Raw genomic sequence first — 22,750 nt, 5'->3', positions numbered from 1 at the left:
TTAAGAAAGTGGGGGGAAAAAAACAACCCAGATGCTTGAAAAGAGGCTAGAGTGACTATGGGCTGGGGCCACTCAAGCTGTGGTGGGGAGTCCGGGCACCCAGTTCCCGGAGGAGCGCTCAGAGGCTGACGCTGCACCTTTAGGAAGCCCTTCCTCTGGCAGCTGTGGGTGGGAAGCGCTGCCAGGAAAGCGGGCAAGGCTGTTTCAAAGCCTGGTGGGATCAGCCTTGCCTGCTATGCTGTGGCGTGTGCGGCTCTTCGAGTGAGGGGCAGTGGGATGGCCTCATCTGCACTGCTTATAAAATGTGCAGCCCGATCACTCTGCCCGTCCTGAGACCACCAACACAGATCGGGTGTCTTTTTGCCAAAAAGGTGAAATCCCTTGTCTCTAGAGTCTGACTGATGCCTGTAAACTGAAAAGACAGAGATGAAGCAGGGAGAGTCTCCCAGTACGACAGACCTTGAGAGGTCACTTGATGTCTTCTCTCCCCAAACACAGAAAACGGCAGTTTCTTTTGAGAGAAGAGACAGAAAAAGAAAGAGGGAGGCAGGGTGAAAGTGAACAGGGGCAGAGTGTGTGAGTTACCATGATCCTGCCGTGTGACTGTGCGAGTTTGAGGGGTTGGAAGGTGCCGTCTCCTCTCTCGTGCTTGTTGACCATCAACCCTTCAGAGGCAGTTGATCCTGATGGAGAGCCTGCCTCTCAAGTCATCCTGCTTAGGTCTGAATTCTGACTCAACTACCCACCGCCTGTGTAACCTTGGGCATGTTACTTGGCCTCTCTGTGCCCCCATTTCCTCATCTGTAAGACAGGGGATGCTATTCCTCAGCTCATCGGCACCTATGAGAATTAAATGTGATAACATACGGAAAGGGCTTAGAATTGTGTCTGGCACACAGTAAATACTACTTAAACATTGAGCTTTTTTTTTTTTTTTTTAATTCAGTGGTTCACCTCCTGTCTTCCGTCATCCATGTGACCTCTCCCCCGCAGAGCATGAAATTTTAAGACCCTGTTGATGACGGTAGAGGTAGACTGGACAGAAAACAAACCCACTTGCTTTTTTCAGGTGAATAAAGGCGTTAGAACCAGCGGGGTGAGAGCGTCATTATAACAAGGAAAAGGCAGAAAAGAAATCAGGGAAAGACCAAGGGGAGACACTTCCAGGTAATGCTGAAGGGTAGTGGACACTGTGGGGGCATGTAGGGGAGTTTTGGGGGGAAAAGCCATCAAAGAACAAGGAAAGAGTCCAAATGAAAATAAGAAGGGAAAGAAAGATGCACAAAGAAAATCAGGAAACTGATCGAGTTGGAAGTGGGAGGAGAAAGGAGACCAGGCAACTACAAACTCAAAGTGGAAATTTCCATGACGGCGTTTGACCGAAGCATCTGAGAGGAGCTGTGGCTGGAGAGAAACAGCCACACACAAGGGAAACTAGGGAGACGGCAGCTAACCCTGCAAGGTTCAAGGCTGACTTGGTCTCACACAGCTGAACTGCTCTCTGGTGATGTCAGGTGTGGGAGGGCTGGGGTGGAGGAGCTTCTGACGAGTCAGGGCAAGGAGGGAAGGAGATTCAGGTTCTAGGAGGAAAGGAAACAGCCAGGGGCCAGTCACCTCCGGGAATGCACCCTCTGCTGGCCGGAAGGGACAGTGTCAGGCCGCCCGCCTCCCCCATTGGCGCCCCTAGGGAAGCCCACAGCTCAGGCCAGACTTGGAGGTCTCTGCCTCGGTTCACACTGTAGCTTCTCGGGAAACCCACCTCCCTCAGCCGCTAGCACTTCCTGGGACCTCGCAAGCAACAGGAATATCAGTGATAGCGCCTGGACATCATCCTCTAGAACTGGACAGGGCAGTGTTGCACAGTGCTTAAAACCCAGAGTCAAATTACCTGGGTTCCAATTCCAGCCCATCATTTAGCAGCTGTGCGCTCTCATGCAAGTTACGACACCTCTCTAAGCCTCAGTTTTCTTGTCTATAAAATGGAGGCAATAGTTATACTACTAGATAGGACAATGGGGAAATTTAAACAAGAGCACAGTGACTGACACATAATAGGCACATTCAACAAATGTTAACTAAAATAATGTCGCCTTTATGATTACTATCTGAAGGGTACTCGGGGGGCTGGGAACAATGGGAACTCTCCGAGTTCCCCCAAACCTCCGAGCCATCTGCACTTGGCGCCAATGCAAAGCTGCTATTCCCTGAACTAGACTTCCACATGACAGATTTGTGCAAGTGCTTCAAAAATGGGAAGGCTCATAAATGCCTCAGGTGGATAATCCTCCCACTCCCTGCCCTGGAGATTGCTCCTGTGTCCGCAGCAATTTCCACAGAAGACCTACAGCCGGGGCGGCAGAGGGGGTCAGGGTGAGGACAGATGAGAAGCCACAGGATTCACTGAGCGGGGGGTCAGCAGGGAGCGGAGCGCGGAGAGAGCCAATCACACTGCCTGGCCTTTTTACGGTACATGGTAAACGGGAGCCACACACGTTTCCATTGTACAACCAAAGACTCTACTGCAGATGGAGGTGGGCGCTGGTGGAAGAGCCGGCGCGGGAGAGGCGGGGACCGTCTGAATGCCACTGGGACATCACTGGACGCTGGACTCGGGACCCACTAGTGACTACTGTTGAAACTGAGCAAAAAACAAGATAAGGTGACAGACAGAGGTCACAGACCCCTGGGCAGTCCAGTGAGCGGCAGCAGCCTTGTGGGGGCGGGCTGGGAGCTGCAGGGGCGCTGTTGAGGGGTGTTTCACTCCCCCATTGTTCTCTGCAGCTGCCAGACCAGGCGCGTGGGAGAGGTAAGGGGGAAGCTGAGGGGAAGTCTCCAAGTGTCCTCCTCTGCATCCCAGGTTTCTCCCAGAGGACTGGGAACAAAGCTGAAAGATGCAGATACAGATGTGCGCCAATTCCTGGGCCAGAGGCTGGGGAGGAGATGCGAGCCGGCAGCACACGAGGGCAAACGTGGAGGGGAATGCTTCCAGAGCCTACCACCCTCTCCAGACTGTCCTCAGCTTGTCTTCTGAAGGTCACTGGCTCCAATGTATCCTTGGAGCTGCCACTGCAGCGCTTACATCCAGAAAACAAACAGACCACGAAGCTATGGAAGCTCGTGGGGTGGGAAAGAAAAGAATGACCAAGGAACATGCTACTTAAATGTCCAAGGAAGAACTCATGGGTCCCCGAGGAACCTGAGCAGAGGGTCTAAGAAGAACATACAAACCTGTCTGCACAGCAACGCCAACCAGCAATTCTTCCTTTGCACTGGCAGTTCCCTTCCCCCCCCGCCCCGTGTCCTCTCTTCCTACGAGGTGGGAGCTGTCCTGCCAGGCAGACACCCCTGCCTTCCACAACTGAAGAAGTGGAGTCCAGGCCACTCCCTTAGCCTTCTCTGCCTGCTGACTCACAGCCAGCCGATCTCATTACTGAGGGATCAGATGACCACTCCCTCCTCTCCTGGCAAAGCCACCACCAGCAGGGGGTGCTGGCGAGCCCAGAGGGAAGGTGAGTTTTTGCAGGTCCTGCAGATGCCTACAAGGGCTTCAGCTGGTACCTGCAGAGGTAAGAGTAACAATGGCTCTGTTCTGCAGTTCAGGCATACCAGTGAAACCGAAAGAAAGTTTCAGAAAGAGATACTGTCAAACAAAGAGGTGTACTGGAACTTTTGTACATATAAAATCCTAAGGCACTTCTCAAAATGAACAAGGCATAGGAAACATACTCAAAATTAAGATTAAAAAAGAAAAAACCTATTTGGCCTTCAGGCACATTTAACTGCATCATTCAGAATCACTGGGGTCTATCCTCTCCCTGTTTGTTTCCTGTTCTGTCTGGTTTTGAAGCTTTCCGAGAGATAATCTTCATTAGTAGACTGGCTCATACACCTCCACATCTGGAGCTTCAATTCTAGCAAGCTGGGAAAGACAGACCCATCAGATATAAGGAAAAGCAGAAGGTCCCGCACTGGATCCCCACATGTATCCTTTCTCACCGGGAAGTCCTAAAGCACTGCAAATAAAAACTTGAGCTCTGGAGTCAAATCTCAGCTCTGCCACGTTACAAGGAAAGGCAATGGACTTTGCCTTATCTAGAAAATGGGTAGAGAAGTAACTTCCCTTCCTGGGTCGCTAATATGATAAAATAAGCACAGCATCGAGCACAGAATAAGCTCTCAAAATAGAAGCTATTCTTAGTAATAACAAATAATACCTCAGAACTGATACTGTGCCCACAAACTAAGTACACAGACATTCTGTGCTGTCTTGCGTTTGCTCTTCTCATTTGTAGATTTGCAGTAGTTTCTTATAATTAGAGATTTCTTTACTGAAAAAGACCCCAATTAATTTCCTTAGTCAATTTCCCATTATGGAAGTTATTCATAGAGAGGCAGAAAACCACCTGACATAGAGAGTGAAGAAGAAATTCATCAATTAGGAAGGAGTAGAGAGTGTCTGGCCCCTTAAATTCCTTCTTAAGGGCTCCTTCTGTAGATCTCTGTTCTGTACCCTACTTACAAGGACAACTGATGTCAACTCTCAGCCGGAAGCGAATCCACCTGTTGTTTAAGATGCCAGGAAAAGAAAACATGGATAATAGTTGTTTCCCTTCCAGAGGGAAAGGAGGTGAGCAGGTGAAACTGTCCACTTTGTGGAGCCCAAAGCAAGTCTAAGGCATGGAGCCAAACTAATAAGCTAAGAGTTTCTAAAGTCCAACCCCGAATTCTACTTACTAACTCACCCACCACGCTCACACAAAGAATGACAAGGGGCACTTCTGTGTTTATGTATGGGCAGGCGGGGTGGTACTCAGAATGCCTCCACTCCCTCAGCCCCTTCCCTGCAGCCGGGAGGAGGAGGGCCGTTCTGAACCAGGGTTGCAATGCGTTTCTCTGCATCTCAATGCAAGAGTTGCCCCTTCGGATTAAGGAGGACTGGCAAAGAGAGGGAGGGAGCCCCAAGCAGTTAACTGCTTGTGGCTCCCCTGCCTGAGGATAAAAAGAAAAGAGGCACTGAGCAACCTGAAAAGTGATGACAGGTAAGATGAAATGATTAACTACACAGCCCAACCCACCCACCTTTCTCCTTACTGCACAATGGTGATTTTTGGGCTACGCAGAGGATAAGGGAAAAACAGAAGCCATGCACTGACACCAGCATCCCAAACTGGGTAAAAAGGCACCGAGGGTCCTGCCAGAGGTTCCCTAAAACCGATGTCACAAGCCAGGACTGGGACAGCTAGGCTCTCCCTGGCCCAGGCCTATTAAATTGGGTGCTTGATACCAGCTAGAAGGTTTCAGGCTACGAAGTGTGTTTCTCAAACACCACCGACATGGAAATCACTTGGGGTATGTGTTATCTGTGCAAATTCCTAGAGGCTCAGAATCAGAGAGAGGGGCCCAGAAATGTGCATGCTGAATGAGTTCTGCAAGTGATTCTGACACGCTCAAAGGCTGAGGACCACTGCCTTAGAACCCTGGTCTCCCAAGCTGGAGGCTCATTATCAAGGGGATATGAACACTTACTCATGCAGTGCAGGAAGAAAATATGAGAACTTATATTTATACTTCTTTTTGGCTCATCCTTTAAAAATGTCTACTTAATTATATAATATACAAAATACTTCATACAGCAGTGCATGCATACAACTTACGTAAATACGTTTACACATGACATTGGTGGTACCGCTCAAAAAATGTTTACTGATGGGGATTTGCAACCAAGCTGGAGTATCACCTTCTGGTACAACGATTGCTTCAAAGCAAGGAGTGGCCTCTGTAAATACCTGCTCTGAGCTTACATTATTCCTTAGTGACCAGTTAAGAAGAGAACCCAGGGTTTTGGGCCTCCGACTGCATCTCAGCCCTCGTGTAAGAGGGAGGAAAGAATGCAGTGCAGAGCAGAGCAAGCCTGCGGGCGGAGTCCGGGCCTGAGCCCCTAGCTGTCACCCACTCACATTCCTTCTTCACCCTGGCTGGTAGGAGGATACTATTTCTCCCAGTAGGAAGTGGAGACGCTGGGGAACGAAATTTACCGTTCATCCTGCCAGTTGCCCCAATCTAAATCCCAACTATGGCATCCGCAGAGAGAGAGTGGTTTGCTGAGCTATAATTAATAACCCCGCTTTCTCAGGCAGAAAGGGAGAAATGCTGGAGTAGGAGAAACGCAGAGCAGGTGATGGTTACACCTGCGGACAGTTCTGCTGACAGCAACAGAAGCGGCCGGAGGGAAGCTACAAACTGGGAACTCGGGCGGGAGGGGAAGGCAGAAGCACCCTGCCCCCCAAAGTCAGAGCTTAGCCCAGACCTAAAATAAGTTCTCCTCTACTATCCAAACGCCTATGTGCTGTCTGCCACAAGACCTCACCATCCTCTAAGCACACGTGTATGTGAATCAGAAAAAGGGGCACACGGATCAAACCACTTCCAGGACCATGAAACTGTCACAACGGTTAACAGATGCATTCATTAGGGCTACAGTGGCCCTCCTCCTGGGCCATAGTCACAGAATCCCATGCTCATAGAACACTAGAGCTAGCAAAGCCTTACACACGTATTCACGGAACAGTTATTTGCTGAGCACCTACCGTGTGTCAGGCTCCGTGCTGAGTGCTGGGTACACACTAGCAAATAAAACAAAGGCAGTCCCTGCTCTCGTGGAGTTTAGGACGAGCGGGGGAGACAGACAACAACCAAGTCAACAAATAAATACAATTATGACACCATTAGTGCTAAGATGGAAAGGAAGCTGGGGGGGAGTGGGGGCCGGAGTTGATGTGACTGGCTTTCCTGGGCGACTGAGGAGTCATCAAACGTCACCTCTCCTGAACTCACTCTAACCAAATCTCCAACTATGGTTCTCTGAGAACTTACCTTCCACTCACCTCCCAGGCGTGGCCCGAGCCAACAGTTTGCTGACAGTAACTCTAACAGAAACTACCATTTACTGTGCGTCAGACACAGTGCCAAGTGTTTTTCCCCTTTTTTCTCATTTTGATCCCCCCAACCTCCACAAAGTAGGTACAATTATCTCCATTTTCAAAGAAGGAAGCAGGCTCAGAGAGGATAAAACGTTGTGAAATCACCACAGCCCATAGCCAGTAAGTGGTAGAGCCAGGATTTAACCTGAGGTCACTCCTTCACCTTCAAAGCAGGGTCCTGAGTCCCACGTGACCGCTGCACAGATTCCTGTCCCTGACGCCAGCACCACAGGGTCAGAGACTCTCTGGTGCTGCCATGCCCTGCTGGGGGCCGGCTGCAGGGCCACAGCGCGGGGTAGTCGGGGCCCAAGGAGCCACCTCCTAAGGGTGCAGACTGGGTTTCTGTTCCCCACCCTCAACCTCCGCCTGACAGCACCCTGGGGAGAGAACCCTCGTCAACGACGGCTGCACACCTGTGGCCGTCTGTGTCTGGGCGTGTGTGCGTGTGAGAGAACTGTGATCGTCACCAACCACCTTCGAGCCCCTACCTACCTTTGAGATCCACTGAGCCTCTCACTGCCTTTCTTCTTCCTGTCCTCCCCTCACCCTATCTGTCCCATCTGTCCTCTTCCTCGCTGCTGCTTCTCTTCGAAACAAAACTGCCTATAAGTTTACATGCACCTCTCTCTCTGATGCCTGCCAGCCTCTGAATTTAACTCTGATCCTAGAGGTTGCACCCTCCTTCTCCTCCAGAAAACCTCCTCCCCTCTGCTTGTCACAAAGGCCAAGGCACAGCGTGTCTGGCAAGGAAACACGGCCCCACGATTCTGCCAGGTTCAGGGCCCATATTAGGGAAGAGAGCCCCACACCTGGTTTATGCTCAGATCTCCAGGGCAGCTGCTTAAGCAAAGTCCCAAACGAGTGGATATGAGGTGTGAACACACAAAGGCAACACCCCCAAAGGTCCCTTATCCATAGGCCCCTATCACTGGAAGGGAATCAACACCCACAAAGACAAGAGAGAACCCGAAACCAGGCAGAACACATCATTCTCTTCAGCACCTTTCTCTTGGGACCTCCAAGTTCTTTACCAACTGAAGTAATTTACCATCAGAGAGGAAAAGAGTGCCCCCTGGTATGAAGAACCCAGAGAGCCACGGAAGCTCCTTGGAGACGACTCGGCGAGGCCCAGTCAAGCATGCCATCCACTGAGGAGCACACAGCCTCATTCACTGCCCCACCCCTTCCCCTTCACCTTCAGCCTCTGGCAACAGAGCACTCTCCCTCTTGCGGGCCTGTCACTAGCAAGGAACTGCAATATCCCCAAACGTGGGAGACACCCCAAAGCACTCCCACCTCCGTGAACAGCCCCGGGTCATCCCAAACCAGCCAAGGCTCAAGTCCTCGTGCCCTGATCTCCAGGGCCCCCGGCCACCTACTTGGCTCGTAGAAAGGACAGCTTCTTCCTCAGGGAGGAGACATGGTGATGGCAGGCCTGCTTCACAGCGGTGCTGCAAGAGACCGTCGGGGAGCGCAGGTTCTGGACCATGCTGGGCTCACCGGGGGGCCTGCCACATGGCCACAGGGACCTGGGGGGGCCGGAGGCTCACTCTGGGGCTGCTGGCCGGGCAGCTCCTTCAGCTGTCGACCTGGCCCCTGCACCTGAGCTCTCCCTGACCTAGTGTTCACACAGAACACAGGCGGGTGGAGGGCCCGGCCTCAGGCTCCGTGTTCCCGGGATGCCCCCTGCCTGCGACCCGGGCTCTGCACAGAGCCCTCCCCCATCCTCTCGCATCTGGCCACGGGCTCTGGGCACTCGGTCTCCTCTCCTCCTTTGTCCTCAGACAGGGAGGATGGAGCTGTACCTGCATGTGATGTCAGCTGCTGGAAGGAGGGGAGGGCCACGGGCTCTGCTCCCAGAGGGTTTGCTACTCCTGGCTCCTTCCTCCTGGTGAGGGAGCTGACCCGAGCCATCACCTCTGTGTCCACGGGGCCACAGGGAATTTGGCGGCCAGGCAGGTAGACGGGGCTAGAGTGCCCTGGAAATATGCAACTTGGGGACAATTTCTGGGACAGAATTAAAAACATTTTCCTTCTAGTGGAAAGCTATCTATTCCGGTGGCCAGACCTGAGTTGGAAGGAGTGGGCCTGCTTTCTGGCCTTGCTCCAGCTCCGGGGGTTCAAATTCCATTGCCCTGGTTTCTGTGTTTGTTCATTCATAAATTCCACACATATCTGCTGCTGAGCACTTACTCCGTGCCTCATATAAGAGATACAGTTTCTGTTCTCCAGGGTTTCATGGGCGAGTGGGGAGATGGGTAAGTAAACCAAAGAGTGTACAGCATGGGGCAAGTGTCTGGCATAATTAACCACAGCCCGCTACTACACATAGAAAAGAGACGTGATGAAACTTAAACTTGCCTTCCCTTCCTTATCTGGGAGAAATGAGGGTGTGTTCCAGTAAGACATGTAAGACGTGAACGTCTTTTGAGCTAGTCAGAGAAGAGGTGATACAAGAAATCCCCAGGCGGCACAGTGGTTGGGAGTCCGCCTGCCGATGCAGGGGACGCGGGTTCGTGCCCCGGTCCTGGAAGATCCCACATGCCGCGGAGCGGCTGGGCCCGTGAGCCATGGCCACTGAGCCTGTGCTCCGCAACGGGAGAGGCCACAACAGTGAGAGGCCCGCGTACCGCAAAAAAATAAAAAAGAAATCCCCAAATTAATGACGCCCCAGCCTCACAGTACTCCCATTCACCTTCCTTGATCTTCCGAGATGATCCTTTTCCCTATCACACAGAGAAAATAGCTATTAACCTCCTCACTGTCCTACCACATCACCTGTGAGCACACCTGCACTCACATCCACTATTCTCTCCTATTCAAGGCTAATCCGTTCACCTGTGATCTAGGTCCAGCTTTTCTTGCCTCCTCCAAACCCGTTTCCTTATCTTTCAGCAGAGGCACTCCCCAGCAGGGCAAGATGGAATCCCAGGATCAACTCTGGAGACCTCCCTTCTCTCTTACACCCTTCGTCTGGTGCATCACCATGTCGTGGGCATTTTATCCCCAACATGTATCTTGAATTCATCTACTTTTTTTTTTTTTTCCACGACCAGCATCCCAAGTCCAAGCTACCCAGTCCTTTGCCTGGACTATTGTAACAGCCTCCCAACTGCCCCAGCTGATCCTCTGCATCCTTTCTCCGAGCTGCAATCTTTACAGAATGCAAATCTGACCCTGTCAGCTCCCTTCTGAAGACTTCCAATGAAAATTAAAAATTAAAAAATATAAAGACTTCCAATGACTTCCCAGTGCTCTGAGCATAAAGACTCAAGTCCTTGTTGTGGCCAACCAAGCTCCTCTCATCTCATCTCATCTGTCTCGTCTCACTGCTTCCCTCCCATCTCAGGCTCATCCTTCTGGCCTTAGATCAATCACCACGCTCCCATACCAACCCCACTTCAGTCCAGGCCCAACTTATTTGATACACTCCCTCATGGCACCATGTTCCCCTCCTTCAACACACACATCCGAGTTTGTATTTTCTTTGTGATACACTCAGTTATGTTAACACTGTCTCCTCAACAAGACTGGGAACTTGATGAGTAGAACACATAGTACATAACTGATAAGTGTTCACTGAGTGAATGAATGAATGATGTCCTCTTTAAAATTCTCATCCCTGACCTACCGGTTTCTACTTGAGGTTAAAAATGTGCTGTGTCTCCCTATATTAAAATAAACTTTCTCCCCAAACACCCCTACGTACCATCTGTATTCCTCTTCTTCCCAAGCAAATGTCTAGAATAAATTCCCCACATTCAGACTCTCCTTCCTCCCCTCATATATTCTCTTCTAAAACTGCTCTATGGTTATCAACGACCTCCTAATTACCACGGCAGAAGACCCTTTTTAGTTCTTACCTATCTCTACCCTCTTTGTCTCTTCTTCCTCACTTCTACGATATTCCTGTCCCCTAGTTCTCCTAGCTTCAGTGGGCAACCTTTTGCAAATTCCTCCTTCCCTCATCTTCTGCTTAAACTCTCCTCGTTCTAAGACTCTTGGCCTCAACTATATTCTCATTTCCAAAACTAAAGAAGTTTTAGTCCTGTCTCCTGAGCTTCAAACAGGTGTGGCCAACGACATAGTGTATCTCTCCAGCTGCACACTCCATGCTCAAACTCCACACATCTAAATGAAACTCACTACCACCCCCGCTCCTCAAATCTTCCCGCTTTACCCAGTATTTTAGTAACAACAGCATTATTATTAATAACAATAATAGCAAGCACATATATGATACTAGCCATGCGCCAGGCACCATTCCTGTTCTAATCATCACACATATACACATTCAATATTCTCAACAACCCTATGAGGTAGGACCTATTATTATACCCATCTTAGAGATGAGGAGAGTGAGGTACAGAGAAGTCCTCTTTTCTGTTCTTCTACCATAATTCAGAAATGTGCCCATCTGGCCTTACCTTAAATGTCACCACATCAGTAAGCCGTCCCTCCCACCCAACTCACAGTAGTCCCAAAAAGCCTTGGTCCACCACCTCACTTTTCCTCATCTTCTCTACAGCACTTATTACTACTTGACATTTTCTTGTTTATTATCTATCTTCCCTCACTAGAAAGTAAGCACCGTGAAAGGAGAAACAATGTTTATCTTGTTTATAGCTGTAGCCACCAATGCCCAGAAGAGTAGCTAGCGTACAGTATGTGCTCAATAAATCCCTTATTCAGTGAGGGAACGAATGGGTGGACAATTGCCACAGTATCCTTCCTTGTCTTTCTGCTTCCAGTGTTTGTTCCTTGAATCCATCTCTCATACTAGGATGAAAAGGATTTTTCGCACAAGAATATCTGGGAGAGACTCGGGTACCCCTTCCTCCAAATCCCTCACTCACTTCCCCCATCTATAAATACGGGTCACTCTATCATGGCAGGATGTGACATGATCAGGCATCTGCTTACCTGTACAAAGATGATTTCCAGCCGCTTGCTAGCTACCCCCACTCCTGGGACATCCTCGGCAGCAGTACTGAAGTATTTGCCGTTCCTGAACATGCCTTGCTTTCTCACGCCTCCATGCTTATGTACATCTTGTTCCCTCGCCTGGGAACGCTGTCCATGTGACGGACTCCTACTCACCTTGCAGCTCTCAGCTGACGCACAGCCCTCTCCCCCTCTCCCCCTCTCCGTGGAGTCTTTCTGGATACCACTGCCCTCTCCCTCCCTCCTCCCCAATCTTCGCCCCAAGCAGAGTACCTGCATTACTTGGGCAAATTTCTTAACTCCACTGAGCCTCAGTTTCCTTAAACTCTAATATGAAGATTATAATAGCATCTATTTGATAGGGCTGTTGAGAGGTTTTATTTAAAAATATATGCAAGATTCACTGCACAGATTAGGTGCATTAGTAAACAAATTCTTTAGTTCCACTACAACGAAACTCTATTAGACAAAATTCCGTCTGTCAATTATCACACTACGTTATACTTGCTTACTTATAGGTATGTCTCACCATAAGACAAGAAGGCTCTCGAGGGCAAATACCATGCCTTAATCTGTTTATCCTCAGAGTCAATATCTGATATTTTGCAGATGATCAATATTCTACACATTCTTTCTGTCTCTGCTTCTTCAAGGACAGAACACAGATCTGCTAAGAGAGTGAGAGTAAAAACTCACGATAGCCAAAAAAAACCATCAGAGTACCAGCAGCCACCATACTAAGCACCTACTAAGTACCAGGCATTCTACACATGTTATCTCACGTACTCTTTACAAGAAAAGACTTTTGCAAAGGAAGAAACTAAGGTCCAGTAAAGCTGAGGAAAATGCTTTTAAAAATGCACAGTCAAAATGGAAGAAGGCAGACAAAAACCATGTCTGCTGACTGAGACTCACTCTTTCCTGCACACCGCAGGGCCCAGTGGCAGAGGGCAAACCTCTTATTCATGCTGCAGCCTGGACTCAGGCAGGCTCCAGCATGTTGAAGACATTTAATAAAGGTTTGTGGCACACATGCCCACATGCAGCAATGAGTACGTGAATGCATGGAGCCCTGCCTTGGCCCTCAGTTACACTCCAGCCCTCTCCACGTCTCATTTTCCTACCACGAAAAGGCTTCCTGGTCAACTGAGACCACGTTCTGTTGAAACTAACATCCTGTACATAAATGGTCCTTAGTAAAAATAGCTTTTTCTACACTCCTGGCTTTGTATGAAAGGTCCTGCCACTGGGTGAATGTACTAAATAAATAAAGACCTGGGCACCTCACCAACAGTTCCAGTTTGGGCTGAACCTGGGAACTAGCATTTTGTAAGTATACCCATGACTTCACCTCGACGCATGAAAATGGATTAGTGTCCCAAATTCCATCGCACATACATACACGCTTTGGGGAAATTAGATCTATTTTGCTTTCAACCAGAAACCTGAGGGGATTATTCCTATCTCTGAGACAATCCCTGTTTCCCAATAAACTGATTCTTCTCCCCAAACTGCCCCTTCTCCCTGATGCACACCTGCCCAGGAAATGACCGTCTCTTGCACTCACCTACCCTTGCACTCACCTACCCAAAGACTTTTTCTCCTTCAGGACATAAATTGATGTGAATGAGGAAAAGCACAATTCTTAGAAGCCCTTAAGTTTGGATATCTTATTGAGGCATTTCCCTCTTTGCTGTAATGTGGACTCTTCTTCCTTTTTTTGGTTGCATTGGGTCTTCGTTGCTGCGCCCGGGCTTCCTCTAGTTGTGGTGAGCGGGGGCTACTCTTTGTTGCGGTGCACGGGCTTCTCATTGCGGTGGCTTCTCTTGTTGCAGAGCACTGGCTCTTGGCTCACGGGCTTCAGTAGTTGCAGCACGTGGGCTCAGTAGTTGCAGCTCGTGGGGTCTAGGGCGTGCAGGCTTCAGCAGTTGTGGTGCATGGGCTTAGTTGCTCCAGTGCATGTGGGATATTCCCGGACCAGGGCTCGAACCCGTGTACCCTGCATTGGCAGGCAGACTCTTAACCACTGAGCCACCAGGGAAGTCCTGTGGCCTGTTTTTAGGCTACAGTAGAGTAGCTATTTGTCTCTAAATATTATATCCATTCTGAACCTTGTACAAGAAAAAAGAAAAATCAATGTTTTATTTAACCAGTTGAAAGTTATCTCATACTAAAGGGTTATAATTTTGATCTTTAAAACAGAAGAAATTGGGACTTCCCTGGTGGCGCAGCGGTTAAGAATCTGCCTGCCAATGCAGGGGACGTAGGTTCGATCCCTGGTCCGGGAAGATCCCACACGCCACAGAGCAACTAAGCCCGTGTGCCACAACTACTGAGCCTGTGCTCTAGAGCCCGCGAGCCTCAACTACTGAGCCCACGTGCCACAACTACCAAAGCCCGCACGCCTAGAGCCCGAGCTCCGCAATGACAGAAACTACCACAATGAGAAGCCGGCACGTCTCAACTAGAGAAAGCCCCCGTGCAGCAATGGAGACCCAATACAGCCAAAAATAAAATAAATACAATAAGTAAATTTTTTAAAAAAACAAAACCAAAAACAAACCAGAGGAAATCAAACTTTTTTTTTTTTTTGCCTGCTCTATGAAACGATCCTTCATTCTGTAATTGACCACATGGTTTGCAGAATTAGGAGGGGCCACAGAAAAGGGTCCATACTACCCATTTCATACTTGACCATTTTCAACCCTGCTCTACCTGCTTCCCAGGGGAGGGGCAAAGAGTAAATGAGATGATCTGTTTGTCCAGGAAGGCCTGGCCAGTGTGGGGAATGCCGCTGTAACCAGCAGGGTGTGCTGTCCATCAAACTGGGCCCAGAGCAAAGGGCACAAACCAGATTCCCCACCACCGCAGAAAATCTCCACAGGGCTCAGATCTCACAATTGCTCTAGATCAGGATATCACAGAGTAATATCCAAAATGCCCCAGAGAGTCTCTTAATTGGGTGGAAACATGTTAGAGGAAGGATTAGGTGCAGGGTGTAAAGGTTTGTGCTGAGCTGGGGCTGAGTGATTAATTAGCACTCTCAGGACTTGCTCTCTCCAGGAGAACCCACTGGCTGAGAAGGGAAAAAATAATTCATTCAGAAACACCACGGGGAACACACATCCGTCCTGAGTTTCGAGGGGAGGGGTCCACAGGGACCGCCACAAGAAGCATCCTTCTGGTGCTCGCTTCGGCAGCACATATACTAAAATTGGAACGATACAGAGAAGATTAGCATGGCCCCTGCGCAAGGATGACACGCAAATTCGTGAAGCATTCCATATTTTTTAAACTAACACACCATTGTAAAGCAATTATACCCCAATAAAGATGTTAAAAAAGAAGCATCCTTCTGATCCCAGCCCTCTCTGTTTCCCATAATGCCCAAGGTGAGCTAGTGCAGAACTATATCCAACATCCACCATGAGGAGTTCAGGGGGCTGTCGGTGGGCCAGGGAGAAGAAAGGACCCGGGAAGACATTTAGAGGATTTTTCGGGGCAGAGGTTTGGAAGGGAGACCCTCCGTAACATTTCACTTGGTTGGGGGAGTGAGCAGAGGAGCTAGGATATAATTTTTATCAGCATACAATCCCAAATACTGAACAAAAAGGCAGGGCTCTCTCCAGTTAGCAAGCAGCCTTGTGAAAAACGCATTGCAGAGTATGTACAACTTGGCACTTATTCATCTCTCCCAGGAATGCCCTAAGCAGCAGGGATAAAACAGAGCGAACCGAGGACCTGCCAATCGTAGGGCAGATAGACGAGGAGCACCTGAAGGTATGATGATCAGAAATGGACGGAACGCTTCCAGAGATGTTTGGCGCACAAGCACAGTGAAGGGAGTTCTGCTGGGGAACTCTACGGACCCTTCCAATTTTGAGAGTATGGTTGTCGAAATCCAGACAGCACTGAAAAGAGAGCGAAGGCCACTCTAGAGACTGAGGACACTGCCATCAGATCATAACTGATGAAAGCATCTTTACAAGAGTGATTAATCTTTGCCCCTTGGAGGCCCCATGCCTCTGTCTAAATTGATGAGCTGAACTGTTAATTTTGGTTAGTAACAAGCACAAAACTGAGAACTACGGCAGAACTCATAAAACTTTATAAATATAAAGGGAAGGTCCCACCCTCCTGCCCAGGATGAAATCCTTTTCATGACATACCATCTAGCTTTTGCCTGAACACTTGTATGGAGGAGATAGTTCATTACTTTACAAGGCCTGTTCCATTGCAGTACAGCTCTCATCATGGAAAAGTTCTTTCTTATCCTGAGCTGAAATCCCTCTCGCTGTAACTCCTACCCCTCTAGTTCTATTTCTTAGGCTTTCAGATATTTAAAGAGTGCTGCTATAGTCATTCTAAACCTTCTCTTTTCCAGGCTAAACCCCTTTCCTTCAACCAATCCTTATAATCACATAGTTATCACCTTGATCATTCTTTTCTGAACTCTAATTTATCAATATCCTTTTCCAAAGAACGGAGAATAATACATCCGATATGGTCAAACTAGTACAGACTACAGTGAGACCTTTTTTTTTTTTTTAAATCCATGCTCCTTCCTTCCAGTAATGAACTCAGACTTTCAAAGAGCATTTGGTACTTGCTTCAGATTACTGGCTTATATGTGGCTGGTTAAAAAGTAACCCTTAAGTTCTTTTCCACATGAAATCCTGTCAAGTTAGGCTCCCCGTGGTAACCCTACACTCAAGAAACTATTCTAATACAAATGTATAAATATATAATAGCACATTTCCTTTTTTAAAATACTCCGTGCTGTTTCCACCTACTGTTCTATTTGAAATAATACTAAGTCTTGGTTCTATCACCTTTGGTGTTCTCTCTACTCCCTCTCAGCTGAGCAGCCACCATAAGTTTGATAAATGAGGTAAAAGTACCTTCTGCATTTTCATAAACAGAGCTAGACCAAAAGCAGAGCCCTGCGGCATGCCTGCTGAGACCCCCTTTCCGTTAAGGTCAGTACGGTCCACCTTCGCTGGGCACAGAAGTTTAACTTGCTGCAACAGACAGCTCCCTCTGTCTACCATTCAGAGGCGCTACATGCCACAGATGCCACCTGGGGTCCACAGCCTGAGTGTTTAGCCAGTCCCACCTCAGAGCCTCGAACGAGCATCCAGGAGCCTCCGTATCCTCAGGGGGCCCCCTGTACACCCCACCTCATTCTCCGTTAACCTCTGACACCTACCATCCACTCCTGTCATCTTGCAAACAGATAGTGATACGAGCAGCGCCCTGTGGGGCTCCCAGGCACAAAAGCCTTTCTGTGCCCCCCACTTCTTGATTACAGGAAATAGGCTTCATTCAGCCTCCACGACCTTCCCTGAGTTCCAGCGGGCATGTTCAAACAGTTGCTAATCAGGGAAGGGAGGGGATACGGAGGAGACAGGAGAGGAACAGTCAAGAAACAATAGTGCAGCCTTGGGGCAGGGTCCTGGATCCCCCTCCAGGGATACACGCAACAATATCCTTGAGCTGTTTTGCAGATACAGAAACCCCAACCAGGTGGGAGAAGTTAACAGGTTGATGATGCTGACTCCCACGTGCCCCCCACCCAGGTGGAGGACGGAAGGATGATGTCGACCCTCCTCACCTCAATCAACTAACGCTTGAACTCTGTCGACCTCTGTCGCAAATTCATGCTGAATTCTCCTCAGCTCAAGCCCCTCATGAATACGCATGAATACCCTTAGCTTAAAACTTCCCCAGTTTTGCTGTGGGGGAAACACTGCTTTGGGATAACTCCTTCCTTCCTCCGATCTTTAGCTTGGTTGTATCTTTTGGTTGACACCCACCAAGAGGCGAACCCACCTTTCAGGTACCACTCTGATGCCACACATGCATCCCCGGCCACGCCGTTTCCCTCGGGCACAAAATACCCTTTCCCCTCTCGCTCCACACCGTACCCGACCTTTAGAGTGTGCCTCAGGTGCCAAGTCCACTCTGACATCTTCCCAACGGACTTAGTTTCCACACACTGACTTCTTCCCCTGCTGGATACCAAAAGCCTTTAGACTCGGTCCCCTCTACTCGGGTCGAGGGGGAGCATCCTCCTTCTAATCCGTGTTTGAGCACAGAGGTCTGGCGGGCCCCTATTTCTCTGCAGTTTCCCACAGTTCTCATTCGCGGCAAAAGCACCATCTTCCTCGAACATTTTCCCCACCCACTGTAATCGCTGCTCCCATCCCTCCCTCCTCAGGCGATCTTACCTTTCTTCCCGCACCCGAGGACTCAGGAACCTGCTAGAGTCATCGTCATGGCTGCTCTGCTGGCTGCTGAGAAAAGACAGGATGTGAACCGTTAACGTTCGGCTTCTTTCTCAACCCTGGGGGAGAGCATCTAGACTTCAGCTCAATGGAGAAACGGGGTTACAACATCTTAAAGGTAGACGTTCCCCGGGTAAGTTTACACAGAGGGTATACTGCCTGACCGTGGAACTGAGACACCCATTTGGTGAAAACCCCACCCATCATACCTAAAGCACATAGAGGAAGATCCTGACCTATCACCATTTTCTTCCCAGGCCACACAGTCTCTGAGAGTGAATGCCTCTGGCATTCTCTGTACCTGGGCCTCTAGATCTGTAGGACAGAATAATCCCATTCTTCCGCCTCCCCTGAGACACTCAAGGTGCTGGCTTACAGTCTTGTGGGCAGGAAGGGGAGGGGTGCGGGCAGGAGGGAATTCCAGCAGGAGAAAGACTTGAGACTTGATGGAGTCTGGGGCCAAGTGGCCTGCTTCCCCGCCTCCAGGGAAGGCTGAAGAGGGTGAGGGACGAAAGAGGGATTAGAAGGTGGAGTCCCTCCACTCCTTAAAGCCCTGTAGGCACGAAGATTATAGAGCTTCAACTCACAAGAGTTCTTGAAGTGCTTACTTTAAATGACTGTGGAATTCAACAGTCATTCATCCTACTCAAGAGAAAGAAAAGCTGTTCAGACACCTTATGACACTAACTGAACATAAAGCTGGTGAACAAATAATTTTTATTAATTGCTAATTATTAAGTACTCCAGGTTTCTAATCAAGAGTCTGCAGCCCCCGTGGGCTAAGAATGGTGTTTGCTTTTTTAAACGGCTGGGAATAAACATTTTTAAAATGATAATAATATTTCATGACGTGTGAAAATTATATGAAATTCAAAATGATGTCATAAATAAAGTTTTATTGAAACACAGCCATACCCATTCATTAACATACTAACCAGGGCTGCTTTTTTGCTACAATGGCAGAGCTGTGCAGTTAAGGCAGAACTGAATAAGTGCAGTAGTGAGGCCATTAGACCCACAAAGCCTAAATATTTACTGTATGGCCCCTTACAGAAAAAGTCAGCAAACCCCTGTTTGGCATAGATTCCATTCATAATAAATTCCTATTACCATAAATGTCACTATAACCCAGGCCCAGTACAACCAGACTGGTTCCCTTGTTCTGGTGGATTGTTCACAGCCATAAAAAGCACTGCTCTCTACAGAGTACACTCCTTAGACTAGATCCCCAGAAGATGGCAAACTGTGAACAACCTTGTAGGGTAAGTGCCTGCCCCAGTGACTGTACACTCTCCAAAGAAGCACGTGATTTTACAACCACGCTCTCATGTTCTGATTTTTCAGCAAGAAGTAAATGAACTTAGAAGCAATTTACATCAAATTTTCAAATACACAAACATGCACCTACACACACACACACCCCACCAGAAATCAGAACAGTACCACACACAAAGCTTCCAGTTGCTTGGCACAACCAAGTGTGTACACAATCCTGTGTTTTCTTTTACTCTACACAAAGCACTTTTTTTTTTGCCGCTCATTCCCTGTGGAGAACATGTGGCTACTCATCATTCCCTCCTTGCAAGGTCTCATAGACTTGCCTTTTAAAAACTCCTTATAACAAAATTATACTGCTGTGTTGCCAACCCACGGGATTTCTTACATTGGGACTGACCTGTCATATGTATCAAGCACCCTCTTCTATACAACTTGGAATAGGTGTTAAGACTACAGTAGGCAACCCACAGATGACTGGAACTCAAATTCCACAGCAGACTCAGCTCCAGAGGCAAGAATCAAGAGAGAAAAACCAAAATAACAATAATAATAATAATTTTAAAAGAGAAAAAGAGAGAGAGAGGAATACCAGTCTACACCGTTGGCAGTACATTTGAGGAGAAGAGGGAGGGCTGTCTGGAGCCCAGTGTTTTACACTATCTAACACCCAAAGGGGCTCAACCAACCCAATGACAATCAGCATTATGGCCTCTTCACGGAAGAGATCAAACTGGACTCCATTTAAACTATCTATAATGGGCTGTGCTTCCTTCTCACCCTACCCTCACTCTGGCAATCAAGGCTTAAAGTAAAGCTAATAGAGGGGCTCCCAGAACTAAATGAGAAGTACCAGAGTTCCAGAAAAATAATTCTGAGCTGATTTTAGCAAGTTATCTCACTAGATGGCACTGCTGACTTCCAAACCAGAACCTGAACGAGGCCAAGCCATCCAGCTTCTGAAACCAAAACGAGAACCAACTTTCTGGCGCCCCCTTCTGGCCTTCCCATTGCTTAGAAAACCGTTCAGAGGGTGGAGATGAAAAGTTAACAATGGATCACCTTCAAACAATTTATTGGTTCTAAATCACTAAGAAATATCAACGTGCATGCATTCAACAAGTATTTCTCCAATGCTCTCTATGTGCACATATGTCAAAAGGCAGCATCCAAGTTAAGTCAAGACTTTGGAATACGCTGCCTCAGGTTACATCCAACTTCCTCTGCTTCCTACTTAACACAACCCTGAGCAAATTATTAGTCATTTTCCTTACCTACAAAATGGAGATAGATGTTACGATAGTTCTTTAAAGCTGTTGTAAGAATCAAAGAATGAACATATGTGAAGTATGGAGAACACTGCTTGGCACATACTAACTGTTGTACAAATGCTATTATTATGTGCAAGTCATCGTTTTGTGGGTCATGGAAAATAAAGACATGAATCAGACAGGGATCCTGCTCTCAAGGTGTTTACAATCTGGAAAGTAAGAGTCAATATAAACTATAATTTTAAACTACATTTAAAAGTAGAAAATGATAACTCTTAGAAGTAAATATTAAAAGCTACAGAAACATAGACCAGAGAAAGATCACTTCCTTCTGGGGCTGGTAAGAGAAGACCATCTCAACAGCAAGGGTTTTTTTGCTGACACTTGAAATTTGAACAGATTCAGGATGAGCAGAACTGAGAAGAGAAGGGTTTTTTTGTTTTTTTTTTTCTTAATTTATTTGGCCACTCCGCGTGGCTTGTGGGATTTTAGTTTCCCAACCAGGGACTGAACCCAGGCCCCCGGCAGTGAAAGCGCAGAGTCCTAACCACTGGACCGGCAGGGAATCCTGAGAGGGCATTCTGGTTCAGCTCGGCTCACCACACATTTACCACCTACCAGGCACTGTGCCAGAAGGCTGGGACGTAAGGAGCCCCAGTCTAGGAGGCACAAGTGTTCCCTGAGCACTGCGACGCAGCAACACCGGAAGGATGAAGGGGCGCAGGTCGCAGACACTTCTGCTGGGGAATTTCAGGCAACATATTGGAGAGGAGAACGTAGAACAGAAGGAACTACAGGTAACTCCACAGCAGCAACAGCTGCAGCACGCATAGGCTCCCTCCTCCTCTAGACACCCCCCTGCCTCCCCACCTGCCAAAGGAGCTTGGTCCTCTCTCCTCCCATTTTCAGAACTTTTTTTCCCACCGTCTTTAAAGGTGAGATCGACGCCAACCACTACCACTCCACCCAACCCCATGAAATGATCGTTGTTGAGCAGAGATTCAGACACGGCCTTGCTCTCTGGCAAAATTCTCAGCTCCTCTCTTATATGAGCCTTTTCAAACAGTACAGACCACCTGGACACTGGGCAGCTCACCCTGCTCCCTAAATGAATCTGCCGGTCTTCTGAGGTCATGCAGAAGAGCCGTCACCACGGTAGGGTGCTTGCAGAGGGCTGTGGAAGGCCAGAGGTCAAGGGCCACGTCCACAACCGCTCCATTTCAGTCAAGGCCTTGGAGGGACAGGTGGCCAGTGCGGGCTCTACAGCTTAAGGAAGCTGAGAAGAACTTGAAGGAAGTCCGGCAGAGGGCGCTCACGGATGAAAACGTCTCTTAGAAAGTCTGAAAAGAAACTCCAAACACCGATTTGGAATGACTTAGCCTGGGCACCAGATGACTGAAAGTCAGCTTAACACTGCAAGGAAGGGAAGTTGTATAAGCAACCGTTTGCCTTTCCCCCAAAAGAGCTAGAAAACGCATGAGGATGACTAAAATCCCTCCTGCTGTAAATTCAAGCTGCTGATAAAAACCACTCTAGAAATTAAATTTTGAAACAGCACACTGTAAATACGGTGGGGAAGCGCTTCTGTGCGTCCCGCAATGTTCCGGAGGGAAAACAGCTGAAGCGAATCGAATCTGGAGTCCTGGTTTTGTTCTCTGCCAGCAAGCTAGTGCTGAGAGCTTATCCTAGAAGGTCACACTGAACCAGTAACTCTGGCTGGGAAAAATCCATTGTAATCTGAGGCAGAGCACACTCCAGAGGCAGAAATTCACAGGATACCGAGCCAGCAGGAAGCTCCGCAAGGCAGGCTGGGTAAATTCCCATGATTCCACTGGTCTCCCTTCCTCCCTCCCCCACCCCCGTGGAACTGGCAGGAAGGTCAGCCTAAACCCACAAGCCACCAGGAAGGTGTCCTTCTGCCCTCTGCAAAGTACAGCTTCACTCCTGTGGAAACTAAATTTGGCACTTTTTCTGAGCTGGTGCTTCCTAAGTA

General features: G+C 48.5%; 1 protein-coding gene and 1 non-coding gene across 3 annotated transcripts in view; one reads left to right on the top strand and one right to left on the bottom strand.

Moving 5' to 3' along the window:
- The window catches only part of GRAMD1B (GRAM domain containing 1B), a 170,933-nt gene that overhangs the window by 114,478 nt on the left and 33,705 nt on the right, over nt 1-22,750 (bottom strand). For both annotated transcript variants that reach the window (XR_003002656.1, XM_024740716.1), the window contains exon 2: nt 18,155-18,220. Coding sequence is in view for 1 of the 2 variants with exons in the window: in XM_024740716.1 (XP_024596484.1) it covers nt 18,155-18,220 (66 nt within the window). In the remaining variant the exon portion in view is untranslated. The remainder of the gene's footprint in view (nt 1-18,154; nt 18,221-22,750) is intronic.
- On the top strand, nt 15,109-15,215 carry LOC112396885 (U6 spliceosomal RNA). The gene has a single exon (XR_003002668.1). It is a non-coding gene; the product is annotated as a U6 spliceosomal RNA (small nuclear RNA).

This window comes from Neophocaena asiaeorientalis, unplaced genomic scaffold (genome assembly GCF_003031525.2).
Source record: "Neophocaena asiaeorientalis asiaeorientalis breed wild unplaced genomic scaffold, Neophocaena_asiaeorientalis_V1.1 scaffold308, whole genome shotgun sequence".
In the NCBI taxonomy this organism is placed as follows: Eukaryota; Metazoa; Chordata; class Mammalia; order Artiodactyla; family Phocoenidae; genus Neophocaena; species Neophocaena asiaeorientalis.
The sequence above is the reverse complement of the archived record's forward strand: the minus strand, read 5'-3'. Positions and strand labels throughout refer to the sequence as shown.